The sequence below is a fragment of the Haemorhous mexicanus genome, chromosome 24 (genome assembly GCF_027477595.1).
Source record: "Haemorhous mexicanus isolate bHaeMex1 chromosome 24, bHaeMex1.pri, whole genome shotgun sequence".
Lineage (NCBI taxonomy): Eukaryota > Metazoa > Chordata > Aves > Passeriformes > Fringillidae > Haemorhous > Haemorhous mexicanus.
The window spans coordinates 5255463-5274307 of record NC_082364.1 but is presented as its reverse complement, the minus strand read 5'-3'; the positions used below and the strand labels follow the sequence as shown (position 1 = coordinate 5274307).

At 49.5% G+C, this 18845-nt stretch overlaps 1 protein-coding gene across 2 annotated transcripts in view; it reads left to right on the top strand.

Annotated features, from left to right (window-relative positions):
• Positions 1-18845, top strand: part of ARHGEF12 (Rho guanine nucleotide exchange factor 12) — a 96988-nt gene that overhangs the window by 50097 nt on the left and 28046 nt on the right. For both annotated transcript variants that reach the window (XM_059867369.1, XM_059867368.1), the window contains 18 exons: positions 2951-3049; positions 3951-4000; positions 4735-4792; positions 5497-5675; positions 6253-6330; positions 6486-6605; positions 7882-8016; positions 9307-9378; positions 10035-10127; positions 11137-11247; positions 11690-11788; positions 12436-12478; positions 12598-12703; positions 13489-13626; positions 15915-15947; positions 16820-16934; positions 17609-17714; positions 18629-18841. In XM_059867369.1, the coding sequence (XP_059723352.1) occupies positions 2951-3049; positions 3951-4000; positions 4735-4792; positions 5497-5675; positions 6253-6330; positions 6486-6605; positions 7882-8016; positions 9307-9378; positions 10035-10127; positions 11137-11247; positions 11690-11788; positions 12436-12478; positions 12598-12703; positions 13489-13626; positions 15915-15947; positions 16820-16934; positions 17609-17714; positions 18629-18841 (1848 nt within the window). The remainder of the gene's footprint in view (positions 1-2950; positions 3050-3950; positions 4001-4734; positions 4793-5496; positions 5676-6252; positions 6331-6485; positions 6606-7881; positions 8017-9306; positions 9379-10034; positions 10128-11136; positions 11248-11689; positions 11789-12435; positions 12479-12597; positions 12704-13488; positions 13627-15914; positions 15948-16819; positions 16935-17608; positions 17715-18628; positions 18842-18845) is intronic.

Below are 18845 nucleotides of genomic sequence, written 5' to 3'. Positions count from 1 at the left end.
TGGTTTGGGGTTGGAAGAATCCTTAAGAATGATTTTGTTCCATGGGCAGGGCCACCTTCCACTGGCCCAGCTTGCCCCCAGCCTGGCCCATCCTGGTCTCTCCATCCTCTCAGTCAGGAGAGGAGTTTTTAGAGTGAGCCCCTGCTCTGTTTGTTGCTAAAGAAATTCCTATATTGTTAAATAACTTCCAAATAGGATGTAGGGAAGGGAAAAAGAAAAATGAGCTTCCCAGAGCAGCTGTTGGGCAGCCCAGATGTGTCTGGCCAGGCTGTTTGAGACAATGATTTTGGCCCTGGGCTGTCAGTGACCTTGGGAAGTCCAGACTTTGTCCTTCCACCATCCCAAAGAGCTCTTGGAGCAGGGCTGGAGAAGGGAGAGGGACGAGTGCCACCTATTGAAGCTCCTCTCAGCTTCCCTGGCAGCTTTTCTCTCTGCTTTCACTTTTAATTTTAACCTCTTTCACTCCAGCACAGCTTTGGCTGCTTTGTTGTCCTCCTGGCTTGGGTGAGTTTGGGGGAATTTTTATCTCCATGAGGACAGAAAACATTAAAATTGATGCTTTTTTCCTCCAGAATTTTAGGAATCCACTCCAGACACAAACAGTGACTGATTTTAGGCATAGTTAAGTGATGCCTTTTCACTTATAACATAAAGATACTGTTAAGGAAAGAAAAACTGGGAGTAAGATGATTATTAATTTTATTTTGAGTCCTGTCAATGATGAAATCTGATGACTTTGTGATACTCACTGAGTTTCAGCTGGAAAAAGTGAAATATCATGGGTGGGATATTTCAAAACGAGCAGAGTAAAAGCACTTGAAGGCTGCTTCAGGCAGGGAGTGCTGTCAGAGCTGATCTAGCTCTGCAGGTCACTGTGTTATCTCAGAAAACTTCCAGGTAACTTCATTAAAATCACAATCAAGTGTGTCTCTGTCAATGTGCTATCTCCTCTACCTCATTTCAGCCTTTTATATTGGATTAGGAGAAGGGTTAGGTGTCCCTTACCTGAAGAAAACAAGTACAGGAAAAAGCAATTATGGACTAATTTCAGGGGGAGCTGTCCCAATTCCAGTTGTTTCTCCATTCTGCATTTATGAGGTGGTCTTGGGTGAAACTGCAGGTCTGAAAGAGTTTAACTTGAATAAACTTGAATAAACTGACTGCCAGGTCAGTTGATGTTGTGTGGGCACTGCTTTGGCATCAGGAGGAAGTTCATCAGTCAATCCAAGGATTGCTGCTTCTGGAGACAGAGAAATGCAGGGCAGGCTCAGGGCTCTGCAGAGCCCTTAACCAAGGCCAGTCCTCGAGAGCCCAGAGCTGGGTTTGGTGCCTGGCTCAGGAGCTCTGGGACTGCCAGGGAGTGCTCAGGAGCTGTTCCTCTCCAACAGCACCAATTCCCACACCCCAGCCCCGGGCAGCATTCTTGGGAAGTGAGACTTGGAGAAGCTTGGTCATATAAAAGAAGGGGAGGTGCAGGAGGGAGAGGCTCCTTCCTCAGCTCTGCCTGTGCACAGGGGGTGAGAGGTGGGGGGATTTCCCTTCCCATCCTCTCCCCAGCCCTGCAGAGCAGCTATCCCTTGCTTTGCTCCTGCTTTGTTGGCAGGAGGGGAATTCCTGGGATGTGATGGTGCTGGAGAAGTCCTGGAATCCTTTTTCCACTGCTCCCACACCCATTTTCACCTGGGCAGGACTGGCTGGGCAGGCAGCGTTGGCTCTTGGGGCTGCTCATTTCCATGGGGAGCTGCTGCAGAGCAGTGAGAGGAGCCCTGGTGGTTTGGGAGCAGTGTGAGACAGGAATGACTCCCTGCTCTGTTCCCATTCATACCTTAAAGCTCATTCCAGAAAAGCCAGTCTGGCTGGGACAGCATCTTCCCAATTCCCCCTGTTCCCTCCACACCAGACAAAGCTGCTGCAGTTCTGGAATTTGATTTGGGGCAGCTCTGATTTCTTTCTCGAGGTGCCAGTGCAGGAGCTTTGCCTGCTGAGCCTTTAGAAATGGAAAGGCAAAGCAAGCTGCTGGAAATAAAGGTGATGGGGATCACCTTGGAAAGCATTTCCAGAGTTCCTGAAGTCACTTTCCAGGATGAGGGCTTCGTTTTGGGAGGATTTCTGCAGCTGCTCCTAGGAAAGTTCCTGGCAAGGAATTTGCCAGGGCTGCTGCTTGCTTGTGCTTTGTCTTTCCCTTGTTCCATTTCCAGGGGAACAAAAGACATCCCCAGCATCCCACCTGGTCCAAATGCTGCACCTCCTAAATGAATTTATCTCTGCATTTGTGTTCCCATTATGCTGAGTATACCAGGAAACAAAACAAGTTGTCTTTGATGTCTCACAGCCCATTAAAGGAGGGGCACATTCAAACTCATCTCCTGGGATTTTGGCCCTGGACTGGTCTTTATTCCAGAAATCCTGTTCAGGACAGTTAATGTGGCTTGTATTTCTTCACCTCTGCTGTTCTGGCTCTGTGCAGCATTTCACCTGGAGCAGAAGGTGCCCCAGGAGGAGATTTTGGCTGAGAACTGGGAGAACTTCTGATCAATAAATCTGTTTTAGCCCAACCCCTCTCATATTACTCTGAGGGATTTGTGCTTCTGTTCTAGAGCAGCCAGTAGAACCTGTGAGGTGTTCCTGAGCTATTAATGCAGACAAAAGAAATCCTGCTCGTTGGTGTGGGTACTGCTGCTCTTCTTTAAAAGCTGCTTTTCCCTCAGGTTGTGTCTGATGTGCCAGAGCTGTCTGCATCTCTGTTTTGTGTAGCTGGAGCAATAAGCTTGACCTGTCTTGACATCCCTCTCCATTTCTGGACTGCTGCCCTGTTCCTGTCTCTCCTCTGTGCCGTGTTGTCCCCGTTCCTTTGAGCACTGGGTGATTATCTGGGAGGATAAGGTTTTGGACTGATGCCTGGCTTGTGTCTCTGTGTGTTGCCCTCCCTGTGGTGCCCCTGTGTCCCCAGGCCTGGTGCAGAGGTGTGTGGTGATCCAGCGGGATGAGAACGGCTTCGGGCTGACGGTCAGCGGGGACAACCCCGTCTTCGTGCAGTCTGTCAAGGAAGGTGAGAGCAGCCCCAGACCTGCCAGGGCATCCTGGAAATGGCTGTGAGCTGGAGCAGAAAGCTCCCAGACTCCTGCCAGGTGGGGTGGCTACAGCTTGGGAAGGGATGTGCAAGGTCAGGGTTGAGCTGTGAATTTATTCCTCTGGACCTTCAGCCACTGAGAGAACGAGAGGACACAGCCCTAAGCTGTGCCAGAGGAAGTTTAGGTTGGGAAAATTCTTCACTGAAAGAGGGATTGGGCACTGGAATCACCTGCCCAGGGAGGTGGTGGAGTCACCATCCCTGGAGGTGTTTAAAACAGGACTGGACGTGGCACTCATGCCAGGGTTTAGGTGATGAGGAGGTGTCAGGTCACAGGGTGGACTTGGTGATCTCAGAGGTCTTCTCCAGCCTGGTTCATTCTGGGATCTGCTGGGTTTGGAGCTGACCTCTTTGGTCATTCTGTGGTGATCTCAGAGGTCTTCTCCAGCCTGGTTCATTCTGGGATCTGCTGGGTTTGGAGCTGACCTCTTTGGTCATTCTGTGGTGATCTCAGAGGTCTTCTCCAGCCTGGTTCATTCTGGGATCTGCTGGGTTTGGAGCTGACCTCTTTGGTCATTCTGTGGTGATCTCAGAGGTCTTCTCCAGCCTGGTTCATTCTGGGATCTGCTGGGTTTGGAGCATCCCAGGGGAGGAAATGACTCTGTGGGATGTGGTGGGATCATGTCCTGGTGTATCCAGTGCCAGGTGAAAGCAAAACTGCTCTAGACCCAGGGATTTTACTGAGAGAGGAAGCTTGGCTGAGTGCAGGAGTATTTTGCATGTTTTACAGTATTTTGCATGTTTTACAGAAGTCATAAAACCATTTTTGCTGTAAATGATTGTATTGAAAGGGGAACTGAGTGATTTCTTGCCTCTGCAGATGGAGCAGCCATGCGGGCTGGAGTGCAGACAGGTGATAGAATTATCAAGGTAAGGACATGGAAATGGGGAGAGAAATGGGTCCTTTGTCTTAAATGAGCTCTTTCTCTGCAAAAAACCAAACCATTGATATGTCTGCTGTGGTGTTTGCATTAGGAATGGTCTCAGCTTCAGTGTTCTGACTCTGCTCCAGATCCTCATTTGACAATTTTATGGACAAATTCTGCATCCTGCCAGGCTCAAGTATCACAAATACAATAAACCCAGAAATGGCAGGGAAGGGGAGGAAAGCAGAGTTGTTAATAATGATCTGTAAATAAACAGCCTGCCTGAATTGTTGTTTTCCCCCGAACTGCTCCCACATCCATGTTCTTTTTTAGTCCCAAGCAAGTAAGAAATCAAGTCAGTGACTTAAAACACTCTGTAAACTATTGCTGCAAAATGCTGCAGCAGCTCCTGACACAGATGGAGCTGGGATTTCAACCAGGCATTGAAATTAATGAATTAAATTAGCTGCCCTGTTGCTTTTCTGCCCAGGCAGAGATGGATTGCCCTTTTTTTGTTTGTCTGCCTGCTTGAGCTCTTCTGGTGTGTGCACAGTTTTCTTTTTGCAGAGCTCTGCTCACTGAGATAAACTGTTAGAAGGATAAATAATTTATCTGGTAATGCCTTGAAAGAGGCAGTAATGGAGATGGGGGAGGAGAAGATGCTGCTGTTCTTGTGGAATGTGAGGAATTGCTTGGAAACCAGGAGCCAAACCCTGAATTTTCTCTCCCCTCTGCCAGGTGAACGGGACTCTGGTAACACACTCGAACCATTTGGAGGTGGTCAAGCTGATCAGGTGTAAGTAAAGGCAGGTGGCTCTTCTGTCACCTTTAGAGTGGGACAGGCATCACTTCAAGGGCCCTGCCAGGGGTGAGGCCAGTGCTGAGAGATCAAGGAGTGTGTGAAACAGGGAAGTGAAATTGAAATGGTTTTGACATCCTGAATTTAAGCTGATGCATTCTCCTGTAGCTTCTCCTGAGCTTAATGTTTGAATTGCCCCCAAGCCTTGCCTGGGTGCTTTATTTCCACCCTAAACACCCCAGCTGGGCAGCACTCAGTGTGCACTGCTGTGTGATGCCTGACTCCAGGAAACACCTTCCTGGTGGGTTTTCTTCCACGAGGAAGGAGATATTTCCACCCTAAACACCCCAGCTGGGCAGCACTTAGTTTGCATTTCTGTGTGATGCCTCCACAGCACTCCAGGAAACACCTTCCTGGTAGGTTTTCTTCCACGAGGAAGGAGGTGCTGGTGGTTTATTTTGTGTGTGTGCACTGCCAATGTGACCTGCTGGGCTGGGAATTGCATTGCTTGCTTTAATAAGGGCTGATTCTCATGGAAGTTTTGGGAATATCTGGAATTTAAAGAGATTTCTGAAGCAGGCAGTGCTCTCAGGCTCAGTTTGGAGGAGGAATGGTGTGAGTTGTGTCTCCAGGGTGAGGGAGATGAGAGAGGCAATGTCCCCATGTGTGTGTGACCTGTCCCTGTCCTTGTGTCCCCACAGCGGGCTCCTATGTAGCTCTCACTGTCCAGGGGCGCCCTCCAGGGTCGCCCCAGATTCCCCTGGCGGATTCTGACGTGGATCTGGCAGCTTTTGGGCATATGTCTCCCATCATGGCATCCCCCCACTCGCCTGGCACGTCAGGGAATGCAGAAAGGATCACCAGCCCAGTGCTCATGGGGGTAAGGTTTGGAGCTCTCCTCCCAGAAGGAGAAATGGCCTCGGGTGGTTTGGGCCTGAATTTCTTTTATTTTTCTTTTGCACTTCAAATTGGCATTGGGATATTGCCCAGTGCAGTGTTGGAAGTCCCCTGTCCCAAGTGGGGACTCAGATCACTGGAGCAGAGGATGGTGAATTTGACATGAGCAGGAGCAGGTGGGGATGACTTTTGGCCTTTTTCCACCCCCACCAAGCAGAATTCTCTTCCCCTGTTCCTAAACTGCCGAGTGCTCCTTGTATGGTGAAATAAGAATTTGGGAATGGGATTCCTGTTGTCCTGTCTCTGGGTATTTATTCACTTATGAAAATGCATTTTGCAAGTAAAAAGATGCAGTTCTATCTGAGATAATAGGAATTCAGGTTTTTATAGTGTTAAAGCTGATCAAAATTAAGAAAGAATACACAGGATAGGGTTGCAAATTTGAATTGCTTCTCACTGGGCTTTTCAGAGCCTGTTTGTAGGAAGTAGGTGAAAAATGTGCATTTCCATTTTACTTTTCTGCCCAACAAACCCAACCTTAATCTCTCTGTACTTCCTAGGAGGAGAATAACATTGTCCACAACCAGAAGGTGGAGATTCTGAGGAAGATGCTCCAGAAGGAGCAGGAGAGGCTGCAGGTACTGGGGCTGTGCAGGCTGGAGAGAGCTGGGGGAAGTGATGCAAAGAGAGCTCGTTAATTTAATTAATTAGCAGAGCTGTGTGAAACAGCCTCTGTAGCAGCTCCTTGGGTGTGCAGGTGTTGATTTAAAAGACACAAACAATTCCTTTGCAGGTCCTGCAGGAGGAGTACAGCCGGACCCCCTCCACCCGCCTGCTCAAGGAGATCCAGGAGGCAAAGAAACACATTCCTCAGCTGCAGGAGCAGCTGTCCAAGGCCACGGGCTGCACTCAGGTAACACGGGCCCAGCCTGCCCTGGGGAGTGCTCCAGGCAGAGCCCAGGGGGCTCATGGTGCTCTGGGTGATGCCTCAGGTTTAGCTTTCATAATTTTCAAATTCTGTGCTGCTTTAGTGTGAGGGTCTGGGCTCACATCAGGGGATGGTGAGCTCTGTGCACAGAGCAGGGAGACAAAACAATTCCTGCTCCAGCTGGGCACCAAGGACAAATGATCCAAATCTCAGCCCAGGAGCACAAACCCCGTGGGCTGGAGAGAGAAAAACAAGGGTGGGACTGGCTGGGCTAAAGCTGGGATGGGACAATGAACTGCAAGGTGCAAATGGAGCAGAGCTGATCCCAGGGAGAGACCCCGGGAGCGCTCGTGCATTTTGGGGCCATTTTGGGTCATCTTGGGTTCATTTTGGGACCATTTTGGTTCATCTTGGGTTCATTTTGGGGCCATTTTGGTTCATCCTGGGGTCATTTTGGGGCCATTTTGGTTCATCTTGGGGTCATTTTGGGGCCATTTTGGTTCACCTTGGGTTCATTTTGGGACCATTTTGGTTCACCTTGGGTTCATTTTGGGACCATTTTGGGACCATTTTGGTCCATCTTGGGTTCATTTTGGGACCATTTTGGTCCATCTTGGGTTCATTTTGGGACCATTTTGGTCCATCTTGGGTTCATTCTGGGACCATTTTGGTTCATCTTGGGTGCAGCCCTGGCTGGGCTCTGGTGCTGCCCAAGGTGCATCCATGGAGGAGATCCTTTCAGTAAATCCCTGCTTTGTTCTTTAGCTCTGCCCAGCCTCTGCTCCAGCCCAGCCTTCCCAGGGCTCCCTGGGCAAGCTGCAGTTGCTGGGTCAGGCAGGCTGCTCCCTCTGCAGCTGGGATTTGAAGTTGGCACTGTCATCTTAATCAGGATGTGGAGCACATTTTGCAGTGGGCTCTCATCTCTGAAATCCTGCTTTTAAGAACAAGTGCAAGCAATGATGTGTTTATTATCTGTCAGTGCAACTTAAAATACACCCATGAAGTCATTCTTGGAAGCTTTTGAAACAATTTTGTTTTCACTTTAAAAAAAAAAAAAAAAAAGAATTTAGGCTGTGTCATTTTTCCCTTTTCCCCTGTCTTAAAAGAGCTGAAAATTTGGTGTGGTTGTTTTCTCTTAGAAAAGCACTGCAGCCTTTTCTAGGTAAATTAAGGGTTTATGAGTAATGTGGGCTGGCCTGGCTTTTGAAGGAGTTCATTTTTCAGGATGATCTCTTGAAATATTCTGCTTTCATCTTTGCAGGATGGAGTCCTGTCCTCCAGGTCTGTGTCAGAGTCGCTGCAGATCAGCGAGGGAGAGGCAGAGAGTGGGGACAGTGGCAGCAAACTGGATTTCAGTGGTGACAGCCCCTCCAGGCCCAACAGTGACATTGCTGATGTGAGTCTGGGGCAGCCCCAGGGCTTTGCTTCTCTCCCTCTTGCATTTGGGTTTCCTGGCAGATTCTCTGTGTGTGTCATTACTGGAAGAGGCTCCTCAGTGCCCACCAAAACCTTTTCCTAGGGAAAAGATTTTCATAGGGAAAAAAATTCCCTGTTCTGTTGGACTGTTGGTGTTAGAGAGTTGGAGAGAATAAATTTGGGGGTTTTATCCAGGGTTAGATTGTCCTGGCATTAATCCCTGTAACCAGACAAAGATGGATGCCAGCATGTTCCTCTAAACTCATTTGCCACTTAGAGCAGCTTTGAAGGGAATATTCCAACTGCAGCAGTGACTCAGGTCCAGCTTGCCCTGAGAGTGGGGGAGAGCCTTCCCTCCACCAACCCAGCTTCAGTTCCTGCCTCCAGCAAAGGCTCTTGGTGTTCACTCAGGAGTTACCAGTCTGTGTGTTAATTAAGTCACCATCTGATTAGTGCAGGGCAGTTGAGACTCTCTGCTTGGATTTGGCTGAAGTGTGTTGATTAACTTAAGGATGTGGGAGCTAAATTTGTCCCAGCAGCTGGAAGTGAAAGGGAGGTGGGTGAGATGGAGGCATCCACAACTCTGTTTTGGAACATTGCAAATCTGACCAGATCCCACTCAGTCTTTGTGTTTAATAAATGCAACAACAACATTCATCATTATCTTCCTAATAATCATCATGCTGTCAGTTTTGGGATGGTATTGGATCAGTGCAGGTGCTTGGCACACCAAACATTCCAGCTTTTCCATCCAGCTCTGAGAAACTTAAGGATCAGGGGTGAAAGAAACCTTTGGAAGTGGAAAGAGTTCTGCAGCTGGGAAAAGCCAGGCTGGAAAGCAGCAGCCTGAGCAGTGGCCTGGCTGGGAAAACCTCTGGGCACACTGCAGATGAGCCAGCAGCACGTGGGTTTTGCAAATAAGGCTCTGCTGGGCTTCCTCAGCAAGAGGATTGCTGGAGGTGGGAGGAGAGAGCTGAGCTGTGAGAAAAGGTGGAGAGAGCAAGGAGAAAGCCAAGGGCTGGGGATTTTACAGCTCTGCTCTTGCTCACTGTCACCAGATTTCTGACCCAAACTTCTGCATTCGCTTGAGTTTTGGGTTTTTTTGTTTTACTGTGCATGTAGGACACAGATTTTACTCTGGGTTTTCACACCTCCTTTTCCTGTGAGAAAGGAGAAGTTTTTGGCTGTTGTGGCTGACAGACTGCCCAGTGCAGTTCTCCCTTCCCTGGATCTGCTGGTACTTACAGAACTGAACTTCCCTCTTTCCCAGAGCCCTCGCAGTGGCCTGAAGGAGAGGATTTATCCAGATGAGAGCCCAGAAAAGGCTGAGCTTCAAGACACTGTGAGTACAAAGCATCAGGTGTCACAGCAGCACCTCCTCCCACAGCCCCTTAAAATCTTGCTGCTTTCCCCCACTTTCTAAATGGAGCATGCCTGAACTTTGCTTTAGAGAATAAAGTGCAATTAGAGTGGTGCAGGGAAAGTTAATTAGCTGAGTAAATGTTTCTGGAGCTTAAGAGCAGGGCCATTTAGAGGTGAGAAATACCTGACCAGCAGTGAAACAGCTGGGCCTGCAACAAGGACATGCTGCACGTGGTTTATCCTTGAGTCCAGCCCTTTTTTTTTGGGATATTCACTCTCACAGAATGGAGTAGAAGTTGATAATTAATTTCCTTTCTCATGTGGAGTGCTGTGAAGTATTTTTTCAGGGCTGCACGTGGAGCTCAGCAGGACGTGCAGAGCTGTCTGAACACATCCTCACCCTTGGCATGACCCCTTGCCCTCCTCCCAAAGCCACATTCCCCCTCTGTGCAGGGGTGGCACTGGGCACGTGCCAGCTGTGCCCCTGCCTGCCCCTGATTTGGGGTTTGGGAATGTTTGGATCCTGGCAGGGCCATCCAAGGTGGAGTTTTTGCAGAGTTAAAATGATCAGAACGTCTCCAGCTTTCCCTGTGAGGGACAATCCCAAGGTTGTGCTTTTCTCCTTCTCTCCCCCAGGACTCCCAGTGCAGTGTTGGAAGTCCCCTGTCCCGAGTGGGGACTCAGATCATTGGGGCAGAGGATGATGATTTTGACACGGAGCAGGAGCAGGTGAGGCTCGGGGCTTTGCTGCTCACAGTGACCCCCAGGTGGGTCACAAAGTCTCTTTTTCCAGCCTGGCAGTCAAAGGAGAGGTCAGAACTCTCCAGTTCTCATTCTCAAAGTTGTTTATTGTTTCTTATCTATAAAATTCTTTCTCTGGCCAGCCGAGGTCCATTCAGCAGGTCAGACAGAGGCACTCTGGTGTTATCTTTTATACCAAAAACTCTGTGTGCATTATTCACCATAACTTCCCAATCCCCATCACCTGTGTTAGACACTGAGCTTCTGCTCTAAACCCATCCAAAGTGCCACCATCACAGCAGGAGATGGAGGCCAAGAAGAAGAAGGAGAAAGGCTGAACACACCCAGATTCCTCCATCTTGCCCCCTGAACCCCCATTCTAAAACCCCCAAAAATCAATTTTTCACCCCATGACAAACTAACTGTCATTCTACTGAGACTTCCGTGGCTTGCAGATCCTCATCTAAGGTTGGTAACTTTCTCCATGGTCACAATCAAAGTCACGGGGGTCTTGGGCTCTGTGCCAGGGTCTCTGAGCCCCCTGGCAGGGTCCTGGCACTCCAGGACAGCCAGAGGGGTGTCCTGAACTCCGACAGGTGGGGATGACTTTTGGCCTTTTTTCCCTCCACCAAGCAGAATTCCCTTCCCCTGTTCCTAAACTGCTGAGTGCTCCTTGCATGGTGAAATAAGAATTTGGGAATTCCTGTTGTTGCTGGTCTTTCCAAATAGAAATATTTGGGGAGTTTATGACAATATCCATCTTTGAGTCTGTTATTTTTCTTTCTTCTCCAAACCTCAATTTATTATTTTTTTAAAATAGATACAATTTTATAATTAATTATAAATGTATTTATCATTTATTTCACCTTCTTTAGTTTTTATTAAATCCTGAATTCTTGTCAGAGCAGCACAGCCACCACATATTCACTCTGAATTATTTTAGCTGTCCTTTCTGCTCTTCCTGAATAATCCAGCTGTAATTCCCTGTGCCCTGCAGATCAATGGGCAGTGCAGCTGCTTCCAGAACATCGAGCTCCTGAAATCCCGCCCGGCTCACCTGGCTGTCCTCCTGCACCACGTGGTGTCCCAGTTTGATCCTGCAGCACTGGTGAGCAGCTCTGGAATTGTTTCCCTGCCTCACATTTGGGGCTCTTCACCAGGATTTACCAGATCTTGTGCAGCACTCGCTGCAAGGAAGGAAATGCAGACTCTCTGCAGGCCTGGGGGTGAAAAATCCTCATTTATCTCCTCAGATAAAGGGAGAAACACAAAAATACAAGTTCCCTTTTTGTTTGGCTGCTTGCAAATAATTATTAATCTCCTGAAAGCCTCTCATTCCACCCCAAGGTGAGGGATCAGTTGTCTGCAGGGAAGCTTTGAGCTCTTTTGCTCCTCTGCCAGCCCCTTCCCTCTGCCCCCAATGCCAGGGCACCTCCCTGAGGAGCTGGGAAAGCTTCAACCCAGCCCTGCTGAATTCCTTCAAACACTGCAAAGAAAACTTGGGGTTCTCATGGTTTTCACCTCATTTCCTGCCCTCCTTTTCCCCACAGCTGTGCTACCTTTACACAGACCTGTACAAGCAGACCAACTCCAAAGAGACCCGGCGTGTTTTCCTGGAGTTTTACCAGTTTTTCCTGGACAGAGCTGCAGTAGGTTCCTTTTATTTTCCTCATTTTTACCCATCTAGCAAGTTGACTTTCACCTTTCTCCACTCACCTCAACTGTGAAAAAGTAAGGGGGTTAAAGCCCTCCAAAAGAAACAGTTTTAAAAATCAAAATCAGAGTAATGTTTAATAAATAACTTCATAAAATGTAAAAATATAATAAAAATTTGAAGTACTTTTGTTGAAATGTTACCAGGGAATAGATGGCCTCAGGTGCCTGGTAACAGAATGAATCCCAGGGGATTTGCTGTTGATAGGAGGAATAATTTAATTCAGCAAGTTCTGCCTCTTCTGTGTTGCCTTTTAGTTAATAATTGCTGTGGGTATTGATGTGGCTGTTGCAAGGATTGGGAAATTTTATGTCTCAGTTGGAAAGCTGAGAAAATTCTTTGCTGTCATGAATTAAACTCCCAGCAACTGCAGCAGAGCTTTATGTGCCAAATGTTCATCCATCCTAAATAATCCTCTGGATGATAATATATTCATGGAGCCTCCTCTTCCAAAGCAGCAATGCATGGTTTGCTCAGGTGCTCAGATTTTGGATTTTGAGGGAATTTCCTGGAGTGATTTGCTTGTTCTGTTGGGGTGCTGGTTTCTCTGTGGGTTCTCCCATCCTTTCTTTCCTTTTGCAGAACCTGAAAGTCCCAGTTCCAGAGGAAATCTCCTTGGAATTAGGTAGGGTGGGAGTAGAGGGCAGAGGGTGGGTTAATTCAGGGCAGTGACTTTATTGAGGTCATTTATTGGAGGTGGGGGCTGTTCCCAGAGGAGTCACTGGTGAATTTTCTGCCTCCCAGACAGGAGAAGGCCAGAGCTCCTCCCTGAGGAGCTGCACCGCCAGTTCATCCAGACCATGCAGGATAAAGTCTGCCCAGAGGTTCAGAGGAACCTGGAAGATTTCAGGTACCACAAGCTCTCTGTGGAGTTTCCTTTTCATTCATATTTGATTTCAGTCATTGTTCCAGCACAGGGAAATCCTCTTGGATTGGATAGGAACATACCAGGAATACACCTTGTGGCCAGTCCTTAAATGAAATCATCAGTTGCAATCCTAGAGCTTGGATTCTTCATTCCTGGAAGCTGTGTCAGGAAATGTCAGAGTATTTTTTCTTAGGTTTTTTTGTATAAATCTCTCTTCCTGATTGTGTTTACAATCAGCTTTTATCTTTTTTTTTCCCCCCTGTCCCTGTTTTCCTTTGGGCAGGGAATGATCCCCTTTACAGAGCTCAGGCTGGGCCAAGGGAAATTTAGGTTGGATATTAGGGAGAAGTTTTTCACAGGAAGGGTGATAGAGGGTGGTCTTTACAGAAAGGCTGTTCTGCCCAGGGAGATGATGGAGGTGCCCACGGTGGTGCAGTCCCCATCCCTGGGTGTGTTTGACAAAGCCTGGCTGTGGCACTGGTGCCAGGGTTGAGTTGAGCTGTTGGGGCTGGGTTGGACTCGATGGTCTTTGAGGTCTCTTCCAACCTGGTCATTCTGTGAGCTCTGTGAGCTCTCACAGAATGGAGTAGACGTTGATAATTAATTTGCTTTCTCGTGTGGAGTGCTGAGCTCCATGCCAAGCTCAGCGCTGGACTTTTTCATACCTAAAAACCCCACAAAACACCCCCAGAACCCCTCTGTGATGCAGCCCGAGTGCCCCAGGGCAATGCCCAGCTGCAGGTGATGCTCCCTGTGCCCTCCTGCAGGCAGAAGAGGAGCATGGGGCTGACCCTGGCCGAGGGGGAGCTGAGCAGGCTGGACGCAGAGCGGCTCCGCGACCGCAACGCCGTGGAGAAGGAGAGGAGCTGTGCCGAGCAGATCCTGGCCAAAATCGAGGAGGTCCTGTAAGTGACACCAAACAGGAGCCTGGGGGGGGAAAAATAACCTTAAAGGTGCTGGGAAAAGCGGGATGGAGGAACTGGGGAGTGGGGTTTGGTGTCACTGTGTGCAGATTGCTGCCCTGAGTGTTTGTGGGGGTGGTGGCAGCCAGGGCTGGGGCAGGAGGGGAAGGGGAGGCTCAGGAGGGGAAGGGAAGGTTGTTCAGGAGGGGAAGGGGAGGCTCAGGAGGGGAAGGGGAGGCTCAGGAGGGGAAGGGGAGGCTCAGGAGGAGAGGGGAAGGTTCAGGAGGGGAAGGGAAGGCTCAGGAGGGGAAGGGGAGGTTCAGGAGGGGAAGGGAAGGTTCAGGAGGGGATTGGGAAGGTTGTTCAGGAGGGGATTGGGAAGGTTGTTCAGGAGGGGAAGGGGAGGCTCAGGAGGGGAAGGGAAGGTTCAGGAGGGGAAGGGGAGGCTCAGGAGGGGAAGGGGAGGTTCAGGAGGGGAAGGGAAGGTTCAGGAGGGGAAGGGGAGGCTCAGGAGGGGAAGGGGAGGCTCAGGAGGGGAAGGCGAGGTTCAGGAGGGGATTGGGAAGGTTCAGGAGGGGAAGGGGAGGTTCAGGAGGGAAGGGGAGGCTCAGGAGGGGAAGGGGAGGCTCAGGAGGGGAAGGGAAGGTTCAGGAGGGGAAGGGGAGGCTCAGGAGGGGAAGGGGAGGCTCAGGAGGGGAAGGGAAGGTTCAGGAGGGGAAGGGAAGGTTCAGGAGGGGAAGGGGAAGGTTCAGGAGGGGAAGGGGAGGCTCAGGAGGGGAAGGGGAGGTTCAGGAGGGGAAGGGGAGGCTCAGGAGGGGAAGGGGAAGGTTCAGGAGGGGATTGGGAAGGTTCAGGAGGGGAAGGGGAAGGTTCAGGAGGGGAAGGGGAAGGTTCAGGAGGGGAAGGGGAGGCTCAGGAGGGGAAGGGGAGGTTCAGGAGGGGAAGGGGAGGCTCAGGAGGGGAAGGGGAAGGTTCAGGAGGGGATTGGGAAGGTTCAGGAGGGGAAGGGGAAGGTTCAGGAGGGGATTGGGAAGGTTCAGGAGGGGAAGGGAAGGTTCAGGAGGGGAAGGGGAGGTTCAGGAGGGGAAGGGGAGGCTCAGGAGGGGAAGGGGAAGGTTCAGGAGGGGAAGGGGAGGCTCAGGAGGGGAAGGGGAGGTTCAGGAGGGGAAGGGGAGGCTCAGGAGGGGAAGGGGAAGGTTCAGGAGGGGATTGGGAAGGTTCAGGAGGGGAAGGGGAGGTTCAGGAGGGAAGGGGAGGCTCAGGAGGGGAAGGGGAGGCTCAGGAGGGGAAGGGGAAGGTTCAGGAGGGGAAGGGGAGGCTCAGGAGGGGAAGGGGAGGTTCAGGAGGGGAAGGGGAGGCTCAGGAGGGGAAGGGAAGGTTCAGGAGGGGAAGGGAAGGTTCAGGAGGGGAAGGGGAAGGTTCAGGAGGGGATTGGGAAGGTTCAGGAGGGGAAGGGAAGGTTCAGGAGGGGAAGGGGAGGTTCAGGAGGGGAAGGGGAGGCTCAGGAGGGGAAGGGGAGGTTCAGGAGGGGAAGGGGAGGCTCAGGAGGGGAAGGGGAAGGTTCAGGAGGGGATTGGGAAGGTTCAGGAGGGGATTGGGAAGGTTCAGGAGGGGAAGGGAAGGTTCAGGAGGGGAAGGGGAGGTTCAGGAGGGGAAGGGGAGGCTCAGGAGGGGAAGGGGAGGTTCAGGAGGGGAAGGGGAGGCTCAGGAGGGGAAGGGGAAGGTTCAGGAGGGGATTGGGAAGGTTCAGGAGGGGAAGGGGAAGGTTCAGGAGGGGATTGGGAAGGTTCAGGAGGGGAAGGGAAGGTTCAGGAGGGGAAGGGGAGGTTCAGGAGGGGAAGGGGAGGCTCAGGAGGGGAAGGGGAAGGTTCAGGAGGGGAAGGGAAGGTTCAGGAGGGGAAGGGGAAGGTTCAGGAGGGGATTGGGAGGCTCAGGAGGGGAAGGGGAGGCTCAGGAGGGGAAGGGGAAAGTTCAGGAGGGAAGGGAAGGTTCTTCTGTCCAGGAGGCTGTTGTGAACTAATGCAGGGAATGCTGCCTGTGCTTTATTAGATCAGAGCCCTTTTCCTGCAGAAACAACAACTTCACAACCCATTTTCTCCTTTTTAATGTGCGCTGAATCCAATTTCCACAGCTGAACCTTCACTTCTGATTCTTGATTTTGTTTTTTTTTCCCTGCTGGGACTGCTGAACGTTCTATAGGACACTTCAACACAACTACTGATGCTCTGGGTGGATGGGACCGGGTGTTAATTGGGTTTTGAGTTTTATTTAAAACCCTTTCTTGTTTTTAGGATGACATCTCAGCCTCTGGAGGAAGACAAGAGGTAATGGGAGCGGGGAGCTGGGGCTGTGTGTGCTGATGGAACACGACAGCCCTCTCCCGGCTGTTCTCCAAACTCCTCAACCCCCTGGCACAAATCTTTGCAATTCAGAGCATCAGCCTCCTCCTGGCTGATGGTTGCTGCCTGTGTTTCACATCTTAAACATTGCTGTCACTGGGAGTTTGTGGTCATTTTTGTTTTGTGTTGTAGCTGCCTCAGTCTGCTCCAACATTTATTTTCTGTCTGTGCCTTGTCCTGTTCAGTTTTTATCTGAGCAGCTTTTCCTCCTTTCTGCAGTCACCTTTTACTGCTGCTTATTTCTACCAGGACTCAAAGCTATAATGTGACATCAAATATGGTTTTAGTGTAGAATTTTAGGACCTTCTGTGTAATTCTCAAAATTGGATTTTCACCTCCTGGGAACTGTATTTTCACCTCCTTTCTGTGCCTTTATCATGGAATGATTTGGGTTGGGAGGGACCTTAAAGATGATTTAATTCCAAGCCCTGACATGGCCAGGGACACCTTCCACTGTCCCAGGGTGCTCCAGCCTGGCCTTGGACACTCCCAGAGACACCCTGTGCAGAGCCTCCCCATCCATATATTCCATCTTTATTTACTCCATAATTAAAAAAATAAAAAATAAATAATAAATAATTAAGTCCCCTGATTTTTAAATTTAAAAAAATGATAAATTCTGCTGTTGGCTGAGCCTTCCCATTATCACTGGGAAATTATTTCCCTTCATTTCATCACTTCAATTTAAAAATGAACTTCTCCACAGAACCTTGGCCCTTGACCTAAATTTTATTGGCTCAATGTATTTCCCCAATATTTTCCTCCTAAAGCTCCCTGGTTTTTTGTGTGTTTGGCAGCTCCACCATGCAATATGTGATCCTCACCTACATGAAACACCTGGGGGTGAAAGTCAAAGAGCCTCGGAACCTGGAGCAGAAGCGGGGCCGGATTGGATTCCTGCCAAAGATCAAGGTACTGCTGCCCTGGCCAACTCAACCCCCAGTTTGGCAGGAAAACATGTCAAAATGGGTGTGATTTTTGTGTTTCAAGAGGGTCTGGGGTTGCTGAGCTGCACAGCAAACCTAAGAGCTGAAATTGGGCTCTGCATCTGTTGGTAGAGGCGTGAGTTGGAAGTAATTGGAATTATTTCCTTTATTTCTGCCCCCGAATTCACCTTGGTTTTGGCTGTTATTAAAACTTTGGGTGAGGAATATTTCATAGAACACAACCTTGAACCACAGGAGGCTCTCATTAAAGCTGTTGCCTTGTTTACTTCAGTTTTTTCTGGAGAAATTTACCCAAACCCTTCTGGTTTGTGATGCAGCAGAGCTCTCCTCCCTGCCACCCCCACTTTTCCAGTTATATAATGATTATTTCCACCAAAACTTCATCCCTGTGGGTGTGATCCCGTGTCTCCCACAGCATGGGGGTGTATCTGGTCACAGGAGCTGCTTATTTTCATCAGCATTTCAGCTTCCTTTGAAATATGAAGAGAATTTCAAGCAGTTCTGCACTAACCAAAAAGGTGAAACAGTGTGAAACCTTTCTGAAGCTTTGTGTCCTCTCCCTTAAAGAGCTAATTAAAATCTCAGTAAACAGCTGGGTTTGAGGCAGTGAGTGATGAGTTTGCTTTCCTTTTTCTGCAGCAAAGCATCAAGAAAGAGAAAGAAGGAGAGGAGAAAGGGAAGAGGAGAGGCTTCCCCAACATCCTGGGCCCCCCGAGGAGACCGAGCCGACACGACAGCAGTGCCAGTATGTCAGCCCAGGAGCCCCCTGTGCCCTGAGAGCCACAGCAAATCCCTGCAGGAACCCCATTTCACCCCTAAACCTCATCCCACCCCTCCTGCCTCTCCCAACCCCAGTCCTCCCAGTTTGGACCCCACTCCTCTCAATTCCCTTCCAGCCCTGTCTCACCCTGAGGGGGTGTGGAATGGAATTTTGGGCTGGGATTGAGTGATTTTCAGTAGGGTTGAGTGATTTTCAGTAAGATTGAGTGATTCTTTAATAGAATTGAGTGATTTTCAGTGGGGCTGAGTGATTTTCAGTGGGACTGAATGATTTTTCAGTAGAGTTGAGTGATTTTTCAGTAGAGTTGAGTGATTTTTCAGTAGAGTTGAGTGATTTTCAGTAGAGTTGAGTGATTTTCAGTAGAGTTGAGTGATTTTCAGTAGGACTGAGTGATTTTCAGTAGGATTGAGTGATTCTTTAATAGAATTGAGTGATTTTCAGTGGGACTGAGTGATTTTCAGTGGGACTGAGTGATTTTCAGTAGGACTGAGTGATTTTCAGTAGGACTGAGTGATTTTTCAATAAGATTGAGTGATTTTCAGTAGAGTTGAGTGATTTTCAGTAGAGTTGAGTGATTTTCAGTAGAGTTGAGTGATTTTTCAGTAGGACTGAGTGATTTTCAGTAGGACTGAGTGATTCTTTAATAGAATTGAGTGATTTTCAGTAGGACTGAGTGATTTTTCAGTAAGACTGAGTGATTTTCAGTGAGACTGAGTGATTCTTTAATAGAATTGAGTGATTTTCATTAGGACTGAGTGATTTTTAACTTCTTGACAAAACCCAGCTTCGAGGACTCACAGCCCTGTTTGTCCCTGCAAAGCTGCTCCTCTGAGCACCGGAAGGGTGCTTTCAGCAGGGTGATGATTCTCTCTGTCCAGTTGGCAGGGCCATGGAGATGCAGAAGCCCAGGCACCCCAAGCACTCGCCCACAGCCTCCTCTGTGAGCCCAGAGCCCCCCGAGGCCAGCAAGACACGGCAGAGTGGCTCCTCCAGCGATGGCACAGATGCCCCCTACCCCCCTGCCAACCCCATGTCCCCCCTGGCAGTGGGGCCCTTTGCCTCTCCAGAGGGCAGCAAGGACAGTGACACAGGTAG